Source organism: Epinephelus lanceolatus, chromosome 6 (genome assembly GCF_041903045.1).
Source record: "Epinephelus lanceolatus isolate andai-2023 chromosome 6, ASM4190304v1, whole genome shotgun sequence".
In the NCBI taxonomy this organism is placed as follows: domain Eukaryota; kingdom Metazoa; phylum Chordata; class Actinopteri; order Perciformes; family Serranidae; genus Epinephelus; species Epinephelus lanceolatus.
This window is the reverse complement of record NC_135739.1, coordinates 26317472-26329907: the sequence shown is the minus strand read 5'-3', so window position 1 is coordinate 26329907 and position 12436 is coordinate 26317472. Positions and strand designations below refer to the sequence as shown.

The 12436-nt window shown below is 38.0% G+C and overlaps 1 protein-coding gene across 1 annotated transcript in view; it reads left to right on the top strand.

Moving 5' to 3' along the window:
- Positions 1 to 9885, top strand: part of LOC117254095 (low-density lipoprotein receptor-related protein 8-like) — a 38770-nt gene extending 28885 nt beyond the window's left edge. The window contains exons 13-14 of the mRNA XM_033622076.2: positions 2336 to 2496; positions 6783 to 9885. Of these exons, the coding sequence (XP_033477967.2) occupies positions 2336 to 2496; positions 6783 to 6818 (197 nt within the window). The 3' untranslated portion in view covers positions 6819 to 9885. The remainder of the gene's footprint in view (positions 1 to 2335; positions 2497 to 6782) is intronic.
- Positions 9886 to 12436: the final 2551 nt, after the last annotated feature.

Below are 12436 nucleotides of genomic sequence, written 5' to 3'. Positions count from 1 at the left end.
CCAACAGGAAATAGAAAGGGACCCATCTTACTATATAATGACAAAAACTCTGTCTGTCTGTGTGTCTGTTCCATGTTTTTCTCCTCACTGACTTGGTCAATCCATGTGAAATTTGGCACAGTGGTAGAGGGTCATGGGAGGATGCCAATGAAGCAATTTTACATCAATTGGCCAAAGGGGGGCGCTATAGCAACCAATTGAAATTGCAAACTTTGAATGGGCATATCTCATGCCCTGTATGTTGTAGAGACATGAAACTTTGCACAGAGATGCCTCTCCTCATGAGGAATAAATTTGCCACAAGAACCCATAACTTCTGGTTGTATAGATTTTCCGCCATCTTAAATTTTTTGAAAAACCCTTAAAATCGATCTCTTCCTAGGAAGTTTGACTGATCTGCATGAAACTCTGTGAACATAATCTAGGGACCAATATCTAAAGTTCCCTCTTGGCAAAAGTTGGAAAACTTACTAAAACTGAGCTTCTATAAGGCAATGAATATTGCGGAGGGCGTGGCTCATCACATAAAGGTGTATAACATGTCAAGGGTTTCACCGATCACCACGCAACTTTGTAGGCATATGACCACACATAATCTGAGGGGACCCCTCCATTATTGACCCCATCAAACAAAATGGGGGCGCTAGAGAGCTAATTTCTTATCTAGGCCTAACCGCTATATTGATTTTTACTAAACTTGGTAGATATGTAGAACAGGACGCCTCAAGGTGACTGGAGAAATTTAACTCTAATTGGCAACTGGGTGGCGTTATAACAACAGAAAAATGCTTAAAAATGGCTAAAATGCGACCAATCGCTGTGGCTCCCCCTGTGGCCCAATGTTGTTGTTTTTTTTTTAATTTTTGGTATGACTAAGTCATGGTATGGTATGCTGTACATAATCACGGAAACTGACAGTGTGTCATTCTGTCAGTCAGTCATTCTGTCTGTCCCATGTTTTTCTACTCACTGACGTGGTCAATCTATGTGAAACTGCACATAGGCATTGAGGATTGGCATAGGTAGAAGGTGACTCCAGGAAGGGCCATACACATTTTCTTGTCAGCCACTGTAGTTGTGCTACACACTTGGAGAAGTTTCAGTTCTGCAACCTCAATGCTAGATGCCACTAAATCTTACACACTGGACCTTTTAAGTAGCTCTCTAGCCGCTGAGCTGGAGGACTTAAGGCTTTCACACAGACTTTTATTTGAGACGAATAAACAACACAAATATTTTGCATCAAAATTATTCATAATAGCGGCGATTGCATTCTCTGTAATTGTCATGATGTTGTGATGTGACGTTTGTTCTGCTGTTCTGTTGTTCTAATTTTTGGTATGACTAAGTCATGGTATGGTATGCTGTACTCAGTGGGTATGGACTAGTTTAGAGTGTTTATGTTTGAATTTTGACAGTCTATCACAACCTCACAGAGATCCTAACAGCTCAATTAAAAGCACAGTGTCTGAATATGGACTGTTAATTCTCTGCAGACTGAGTGTCTTGCTACTTTTATAGCACCTTTATCTGCTTTATATCAAAAAAGACATGGAAATTGGACTTTTTACAATACGGGACCTTTTAAAATATTATACTATGTTATACTAATATGTCAATATGTTACAGATTTTTTGTGTCATATTCTGTATTTATATTAAATCTCTATTACTACAGACAGACACCAAGTACCATGACTTAATCATATGATCAGTCTGGTCCACACTGTTAACACAGACCTGCTGACTCTGCTGCTATTATATTATATCTCACACTGCTGTCACTTTAAACACACCACTGTCACTTTACCTGCAGTTTTTGTCTCCTCATGCTCTGTGTAGTTTTTTAATTTGTAGTTTTATTATTATTTTAGTTTTCCATGTACCCATTATAGTTTATTTCTTTTTCTTTAAGTATTTATTCAAATGTCTTGTATGTGCACATACTATACATACTGTAAAGAAGAGGAGCAATGGTTGCAAAAGTTGCCTCATTCAACAGTCTACAAATGTAAATAAAACATGGTGTTTACATTACAAGTCTGTCCACAAACAAACACAGTCCTTAAGATTTTAAAATTTTAAAATAGGACCAGTCTGTGTGTCTTCAGGCTTTTTTTAGTGTGTCAATACGTCCTTGGTTTCAAGCTACATGTGTGTTTACTTACCGAGTTTATCATGTAAAGTGTCTTTGAGTAGCTAGAGAGGCAATAATGTGTTGTCATTATTCTATTTATTTGTCAGGAAAATGTATCCTAAATGTCTGGCAGCTTCTAATGAATCATTGGTGATTCTGATGGACTTAACATATTCACATGTGCGTGTGTGTTTCCCAGTGTTTCTCAGTGTGCTGGTGGTGGGAATGGCTCTGTGGTGGTGGAGAGAGGAGTTCAGTACATCCAGGTCTCTCACTGAGCAGAGCTTCTCCCTCAAAGAGTCCCAGGACCCACTCATCATCCAGGAGCCGCAAGTGGGTCCAAACATATGTCTCGTCAAGGCAAGAAACACACACACACATTTAAAAAAAAAAAAAAAAAAAAAAAAAAAAACCAGTCACAGACATCCTCATTCACCTGCAGAGAGAAGGTACCATTCATTCAGCTGCACATGTGTACACTTGAGATATATATATATATAACAGTTTTAAAGAGGTGTAGATTTTTCACGTCATGGTTATTTTGGAGGCAGTGTTTATGATGTGACAAACTTTAGACAGAAAGAATAAAAATAGTTTGAGGATCGCACACAGATATGTCCGTCAGCAGATAAAACCAAACTTTAGACAGAACACAACCGACATATTTAACGATGAGAAAAGAAGAGCTCATGATGATGTTTCTAGAATGTCTTTGCTTTCAAAGACCCTGAAAACATATTGTCTCAGCCAGCTTCTTACTATGACACTAAACTTTTTGTCAAAGTTGAAACAGTTGTTTAACATGAGAGAATCACACCTCACCTGCACAGCTGAGATGAAGCAGGTGACTTGAGTTTAAGTGTGTAACTCAAAGTGAATGAAATGAAAGTTTACAGCGTATTTAGCTTCAGTAATGTGACAGGCTACATGTGGACAGGGTTTAGTTTATGAGAGACGTTTAAATTAAATCCTTGACATGTGATTGGATTAGACAGGTGGAGGCAGGTCAAAGTTTTTGTCAGCTGATATCTAAACATACATAATGCTCTACAAGCTGAACACTAGCTAATGGTAAAGTGCGAGTAATTAAAAATATTTCCATTTTTCATTTAATGTAAAAATTATCTTTCTTTTTCATACATATTTAGTATCTCACAAGAGAAGTGAATAATCAACACATGGAAACAGGGTTGAAACTTGGAATAATGTCTTGTATATGACATTTAACTGTGTTATTATATTCTTAATAATGCCCAGTGGTGCTGATTGTTGGACACTGATGACTCTCTAATATTGTAGGGACATATGTAAGTTTTCAGGGGTGCTAAGAAACATTCTGAGGGAAACTCAAAGTAGACAAATGTATAGCTTTTGAACTTTGGCACAAACAATATTTGATATAGGCAGTTTTCTGACAGTGTTATTTAACGAGCAGTCTGTAGAATCCCATCCTGGTTAAAACCAGTGCAGTTATCCCAGTCAGAGGCAAAAAGTCTGCTGTTTTCATCCTTCTATGCTGTAAGGGTTAATGTTAGTGTGGCCATTGTTTCTGCCACAGTGCTTAAAGGGATAGTTCAGATGTTTTGAAGTGGGGTTTATGAGGTACTTATCCAGTGTATTACCTACTGAAGTACAGTAGATGGCAGTCGGAGTGCCCCCACTTTGGAGAAGCAGCAAAACATATTAGCCACCTATAAAAATAAGGCCCACCAAAAAATATAGAGATACTGTATATCTGTGTAGGAGGGTTTTTTAAGGTGGCTAAAATCTACTTTACTGCTGCCCTCATTCACAACAGTAGGTACTCCAGCCTGCCCCAAACTGGGCACATGCAGGTTGCCATCTACTGCGTGTTATACACTGACTATGGTTAAGTAGGCTACCTCACACAACCCACTTTAAAAAGTCTGTGCCTTTTTATCAAAAGCTGCTGCTCCCACAGCCACAGGATCCACAGGTGTTTCCTCCCCAGGAAGTGATGCTTTTCCCAATTTTTGAGTCGGCAGTTCCTCCACTGTGACCATGCTGAGAGTCAAACATCATTCTCAAAATCTATTAAACATGACAGAGATTACATGAAACGGTTGTAAATGAGACTTAACAGAGCAGTCAGTGCTGTTTCATTTTTCACACGTTTTCAAAAAACAAAATGTTGCTTTTTGGGTTCACTGCTTCCTACCTAAAGAAGGCAAAAAAACTCACATTTCAGTAATGACATAAAGCTGTAGAGGAGCTGGAGCACTGCAGGTTCAGGAACAGCAACAACAACTGCAAAAAAATCTGAGACATCCATCAGTCAGGCAAAGATAAGCCTGAACATAAAACCTTTAGTGCTGTAATATGTTCTTAATGAAAGAAAATATTTCAAAAGCACCACCAAAACACTCAGCAAAACACACAGAAACTAAATGAAATTAGTTTTTGACACCTAAAAGAAGACTTAGAGTCAACAGCCATGCTAACACTGGGTCACCGTAGTAGGAAGAATCCATAATCTGGCAACCATGACATGTACAAAATTGTGTCCCAAACCTGCTGGTGGCACTCGAGGGAAGATCAGTTACCAAAGTCATGAGTCACCTACAAGGCAAAATCAGTTGTCTGTTAAAAAAAGTAAATAAATAAAACGTCAGGCAATCATCCAGAAATTGTCAATATATTTCAGTAAAAACCAGAAATATCAACCTGTCAGTGGGTCACCAACATCAGTAGTTTTTGTCCTCTGGAGAACATGAATGTCTTCAAATTTCATGGTGATCCAGCGAATAGTTAATGAGAACTTTTAGACCAAAGTTGTGGACGGACAGACTGACACTGCTTCTGGCATGGTTGAAAATGTCTGTTTCTGGAGTGGAGTCAGTTTACTAGAGTTAGTGTGACAACATCACTGTAGCCAGTGACCCCTACTTTTCCTCTCTTCCTGTCCTCTTTCACATTTCCTGCCTCCGTCTCCTCAAGGGAAGCTTCTGTCAGCAGAGGAGGAGGGGTGAAATGTTTGGAGATGCACCGACTGTGTCAAGCTTTTAAAATGATATTCAGGGGTCTCGTATGCTTATATAGGTCGAGGTCATTGTGAGAAGTGCTGAATCTTCCTCCGTCAAGTCTAATTGACACAAACTTGCTGTGTAAATGCAGCTGTGTTCACAAGGAACAATGATCAACTGAACTGTACCTGCTACATAACTTATATAAGTTGGATGTTTGTAATGACGGAATATTTCAAAGGGGATCATATGTTGTTTATTGGTAATTAGAAAATGATTGCTAGGAGAAAATGACTGGTCGAATGTAGTTCAGTAAATGATAAGAAGTAGAAGTTGTAATACAGAAATGTCATAGGTGAAGTGCTGGTACTTGATAACTGATTCATTGTTGAAGTCATATTTTAATTAAAAAAAAAAATAAAAATGCAAGTTCCAACTTTTTAAATGTGAACAGTTAAAATGTTAAGCTCCCTTTTGTTTAAACAGAAACAGTGTCAAAATCACTGTCACCAAACCCACCAGACTCCATTTAAATAAACAGTAATTTTAGCGTGTATAGAGGCAACACACTTTGACATCTGACTTGGTGAGTTAAGGGATTATTTCAGCCAAACCAGAGGTAGTCATTATTGGAACATTAAAAAGGCTGACGAACCAAAATGACTTTTTTAAGTTTTATTTTGTTTTTATCAACTTTGAGTGAACTTTGTTTTACGAGGCAAAAATTACCGTTTATTTGAGTCTAGCGGGTTTTCACGGCTGTTTCTGGTTAAACAAAATCCTACTCTTGAACCAAAAAGTCCATCTCTGTCGAGCATGTCAGAACCTGTTGTGCTCATAAGTCTTTTAGACATGGTACAAATGGTAAAATAAGGGTCCAGGTTAAAAAATACGGAACTTAACCTTTAAGATGTCACTATGAAAATGTGATGAGCAATTAGCTTTCTGCTGACATCCTGTCTGAGTGTCTCAGGAAAATAATCAGCAGATTAATCAATAATGAAATTGATAATAGTTGTAGCCCCCAAGGAGAATTAGTCACCGATGGTCAGCTATTTAACCACCAGAAATTAAGTTAATTTTATGTTCATAATACAGGCTTCTCCACACGTCATATTTTTTTACAGTCCAGGATAATTTGTTATTTTTGGCTGCATTTTTATTTTATTTTATATTTCATTTCATTTAATTTCATTTTTATTTTACTTTATTTTATTTTTATTTTATGTTATATTATTTATTTATTTATTGCATATTTTTTGTAATTGTATTTTTTGTAAAAAATAAATAAATAAATAAATAAATAATGTAAATTTACTGTTAAATTTTTGGTAAGTGTTGTGTTAGTGGTTTATTTTTTAACTGTAAAATGAATGCCCAATTCAGAACATATTGTGATCACCACTAATTTTACTCAGCAAAACTGGATTATATGTTATCTGATGACTAAACTCACAAATATAAACACTGTAGTAGCTTCAAAAAGCCAATATCAGTTGGACTTTATATTAATTAGCTTCGTTTGATTGAAATGTCTCATAGTTTTTGTTTAAAAAGCACTCTGTAGCATCCCAGATAAACACAACTTGACTGGCACCCATCAGGTCAAAGGCTTATTGTGGTGCAGTATGTCAACTAAGCCGTGTGTTGTTCTGCCGCCAGGAAACTCTGTTTAAGCTGGACTTGGACGGTGAATGAAGAAGGTGCGACACAGATGGCCATGTGATGACCGGGTTTCACCTGGTGCTGTCACACCCCCACAGTGACCTCAGGGCTGACAGGAGGACAAGACAACAAACTCAGCTCAGCAGCCTGTCGTGTCCCAACTCCCTCTGCAGGTTAAAATCCCTCTAGACATGACCCGGTGGTAAATATCAGAGTTCAGACGGGGAAAAGGCTTTACCAACAGTAACTTCTGTTTTCAAGAAGTGTAACTTTCAGCTCTCGTGGCGTCAGAATTCCTGTTTGTTGTTGATGATGATGTTTGTTTATATTGTATTGAACAAGCATAGCTTTGAATCTCAGCACGGATGAACTCGTATATTTTGCCTTATTTTTCAAACCACGTTATCAAGCATTTTCCTCAGCAGGATACGAGTTAGAACTGTAGGTCAGTGGAAATGTCATCTGTTTAACAATTAGTTGATTACTTGCTTAGTCGATCGACAGAAAGTTAATTAGCAACTTTTGATAATTGATTTATCATTTGTCAAAATGCCAAACATTCTGCTTTTATTTTTCCTCTACGACTGTAAACTAAATATCTGGGTTTGTGACAGCTGATGAGACAAAACGAGCACTTAGGAGTTTTTTTCCACTACTTTCAGTAATTTTACAGACCAAACGATTAATCGATTGATTGAAAATAATTACTTGTGGTCCTACTGTAGATTTTTAATTTATTGTGTAGTTGCACTTTCTCTCTCAATGTTTATTTCATCTTATTACAATCAAAACAGTACTTTTGCATTATCAATGATGGTTTTTACTCTCTGTAACATCAGCTGGTGTTCCACTGGTTTGTTCGTGGCCTTCAGGCATGTCACACTCAGTGGCAGTGAGAGAGATGCATTACTGCATTGTCAATTCAAGCTTTGTTCAAAGAGCAGTTTTAAAAAATATTTTAAAACCTCTATTTGCATCAGTCATCTCAAATACACACTGATTTACAACTTTACAGCCGGTATTCTACCAACTAACAATGTCAAAGATGCAACATTTCACTTGAGAGAGAGATGAAAAAACTTGAAGTTCTAAAGTATGCAGATAGAGTGGAGTAAGTTGAGCCGATCACAAGCAGACAGAGAAGTTTGGTGACTTTGGACTGTGAGAGGAACTTCACTCTTCTTCGCCTCTACAGGCTTGTGCTGTCTGATTGGTTGAGAAGTGTGAACCTGTTCTTGCCACAGTCTGGCGATCTCCTCCTTCTCTCCCCACTCCTCCTCTTGTCTCCTTTCCTCCTCCATGAACATACTGAAAGCCTCCTCGTCACTGACCAGCTACTTGTTCTCTTGCCGCTCCTGGGCCCGACGCTGCATTGACAGCTCAAAAGCCTCCACAGCCACTGTAGCCCGACTCTCTTTTTTTTTGGCAGGAAAGGCTCTTTATGAGTGACTGTGTTGGGTCTGGCTTTGAATCCTGCTGCTTCCTCCCATTTCTGTTCTTCTGTCATCTTCTGTTCCCAGCATCTGCTCCTCACAGCTCCTCGTTCATCCAAGAGCAGTCGGAACAGCTCAGGCTTTGTGGGCTCTAGTGTCCTATTCTCATGGAGAAGTCTGGCAGTGTCTGGGTCATGAAATGTGGTACCTCTTCATTTCTTTTCCACCTCCAGCCTCTTGTCTTTCAGTGCCATCCTTTCTCGTTCCCTCTCTTCAAAGGAAAAGGGACAGACTTCCACGTGGTGGTTCTGTGGTCGTCGGGGCTGGATAGGGAGGTCATTGATGGGGCTTTGATTTATGAGGGCCGTGTTATTCCAGACAAACTCCCCTTAAGGGCAAAAGCTGAAGGTGTTGCACAACTTTGTTCTTTGGCAAACCCACCACGCCTTCCAGGATCTTTTTGGGCAAAGGCTGAGCTTTAAAGTTATTCAAAGAACAGTTTAATCAGAAAACTTCCCATCAGAAAATTTCCCTTTCTTGCCAAGAGTCAGATGAGAAGATGAATACCACTCTCAGACAATTAGAGTTGTATCGATTTTTCTCATCTAATTCTCTGTAATAAAGTGAATAAGCAGGTTTACTAAGATGTCTAAATATTCCTTTTAATACTCCCAAAACTAATCGGTCTGAAAAAGGGAAACATTTTTAAACGTGTGACTTGTTGGTGGCACTCTGAGAAAAAGTCAGTGGATCACCAAGTTAAGTCAAAGTCCGTAGGGTTCATCCTCTGAGGCCCTTGAATGTCTGTACAGAATGTCATGGTGATGCCGATCGAATGACATTGTAGTCCTGAGACTGTTGAATGTTACCTTTTTTCAGACCAGTTTTGGGAGCTTTGATTCAGTATTTTTCTTTCATATAGTCTGTTATCCTGTCCCTTACTTTACCCACAGTAAATATAGAACAGGATGTGCGCACAACTACCTGTTACATGTACTGTACATATCATAAGATTATTGCACCAATTCAGTGTCTTTATACTGTTTAAAAGTTCATTTAAAGTGGCCTTTTAGAGTTTAATCAATGGATCAATACAGTAAGTTTGATTCTCACAGGGACATCTGCAATAAACACCTGGAATTGTGGCATTGTAGCATCATTTTTAATTAAATCATCTATTAAATAACTATAAGATGCAGATGTCCTCATTGTTAGACTTACACTTTTTACTGAATATTAAATATTAAACTTCTACTGTTTGTTGACTCCATCAGCAAAAGGACATGCAGCACAATCTAGATTTACCCTCTTTTTTTTCTCCTTGAATGTCGGAAGAAATGATCTGACGCTTCAGTGGGAGCAAGTGTTTGATTGTCCTGCCTTGTTTGAATCCTTTTCTGTTTTTTGCGGGGGGGGGGGGGGGGGGGGATTTTGTTATGTCAGTGTCAAAGAACAACAAAATTGGATCTGTTGTATTGAAAAACCCATCAGCATTAATTGGGAGATGATTCTGTAAGTGTGCTCAAACTGCTGAGTTGTGTGGTTGGTATTTATTTTTAAGGAAGGGTTTTATTTATTTTGGGCTGCATTGTAGTAAGCGTGGTACTGTATGTGCAACATGCATCAAGTCTGTAAATGATTCAAATAAAGTATTTTGTTTTCCTACATATGTATGTGGCCATAATTCATTATTACAGATTGAGTCCTCGCCTCTCTACATCTGAGACTATAAAATTTCAGCACGTCACATTAACAGGAGCAGAAGTCTGTAGTTGATTAACCACTGTGTAAACATAATTACTTGAGTGACACAGCAAACGCGGTGTGTTACGTGCTTCAGCACAGGGAAATAATCTGGATCTTTATCAGTTTTCATTTCTGAGACTTACTGCAGTAGGTTGTCTTTGATTAATCATCATTTTGCAGTTTAACAGGTGAAACAATCACAAAAGGTTGTGATAAAAATAATTAATCATCATTCTCTGTCTTTAGTTTTAGTTTCCTTCTCCTGACAATTAAAACAGACTGATATAAAAAATATAGTAAAGATTGTGTCAACCCTTAACTTAAATCCCCCTATTTAGGAGCTACACGCAGGTTAATATGCTAGAATGTAAACCAATACATGTGTTAATGTATTTGTCAACAGCTATAACTCATCCATCCATGAGTGGAGAGGCTGGTGTATAAACAGAAATAAATGACATTATATTAAAATACAGTTGTATCGTTTCATAAACTTATAAATACTGACAAATGCATTAATAAAGACTTAAAAATGTCATCTGCATATAGCTTTATAGTATGTTCTAAACCTTTTAAATGTTTGCATGCTGGTTATAAATGCTAAATAGGGGGACTTAATGCAAGGAGTTAAAAAATGGTGGGAGATAATATGAGATGAAATTATAAACAGTTTGGAGAAACACATTGTCATATGTAAAAAATAAATAGTTTCGGAGCCCCACAGCCTGAAACTTGATTGTGAATCACCTGAGGGCCTCTGCCAGATTGGTTATGACCAAAGACTGAAAGGAATGTCATCGAATTTACAGGTATGGAGTGCTGCGGCACCTTGGTTCCTTCCTCAAAAAGCCTATGGGATTTTTCCATTAGCTTTTGGATTATTGCAAAAAAAATAAGCTCTGTGGCAAACAAAAACAAAAAGTTTATGATACACTTTATGTTTAGCAAGATAATCCTCACAAAGGAACACCACTTGTATGACTTTTGAAGTGTAAATGTAATCGCCAGAAGTAAAAAGCTAACGTTAGGCTATAAAGAAACTACAGTACAGTCTCATAACTTCAATGCTGCCACCGTCGTGACACACACTGTAGTTTCCTTTAGCAATTTATTAGCAACCATCTTTTTTTAAGACACCTAAGAGCTTCAAAATTCACAAGTGAGGTATTCACTGATGTGGTTTATGTCGCAAAATAAAGCTTGTGTTAACCACAGACCTTATTTAAGGCATCTAACCAAAATTTTCATGGGTTGACCAACCAACTGTCAAAGCAAGCTATGGAGCTGCTGATCATTTGACCTGATGATGGCCCTAGAGGAAATTTCAAGATCACCAAAGTGAATACGCTTCATCCTTAGGGGGACAAGAATGCGTGTCCCAAATGTTGCGCCAATCCGAGTATCTGTTAAGATATTTCACAGGAGAAGTATTGACGTTGACTTGCTGGCACTGGTGTAGTCCCGGGTTTACGCATGTATACAGGATATACCCACCTCTTTTTCTGGCTATTTACATTATACCAACCTATCGGCCAAAAAGCAACTGGAACATGAAAGGGATTATACCCAGTTACTCCTTGGTAACCTACCAATCTATCTAGGGGCACACCTGCCTCATCAACTACCACTACACCTACTGGTGACACTGCAGGAAGTCACGGGATCACCAAAGTCAGCAGGATGTATCCTCTCAGCATTGTGTATATCTAGCAAATTTTACAGCAATCCATCCAGTAGTTGTTGAGATATTTGACTCGGGACTAAAATGGTGACAGATTGGTATTGCCATGCTGGTAGCTAAGAATGCATCACAGTAATGAAGCCTGGGGCAGATAAAAGCACGGACCACATGCAAAGCTGTAATTTGGGTGAACCATAAGTTTGTCTCGCAAATTAGAACAAAAGATTTTTGTTGAGGTAGATGGCAGGGCTGTGGCATTCAGTGTTTAGTTGTGACCTGATAGTCATTTCATCTTTGTTTAGAGTTTGTGAGTAAGACCATTTAATGTATTGCTATTTTTAAATCCAGTTGAACAGAAAACTGTTGTGGATCTACATAAATGTACTAAAGCATGTCTTTGATAAAAAGAAAATCTAAAATCTGATCACTGTTACATCTTAATGCTGAAAAAGAGAACAAAACAAAATAAACTGATTTATCCAGCTGGTTCTTCATGTGAAACAGATGTCAGAGACCCAACACTGTGGACAAGATGAACACAGATAAGGTCATCATCATAAATAGCATCTTATCTTGACATTTTCAGCCTGATTGAAGAATTTTCAGACAAAGACATTCATTTTCTAGACTCAAGGCATTGTGAATAAAGTAAATAAGTAAATAGATAATTCTGTTTCTATCCTCAACTTCCAGAAAGAGCTGCACAATTATTTGAAATACTGACATTGCGATGTGCCCAAGTGCAATATTCAGGTCGCAGGAGCTGCAATTTTTGGATAAAGGTAAAATGT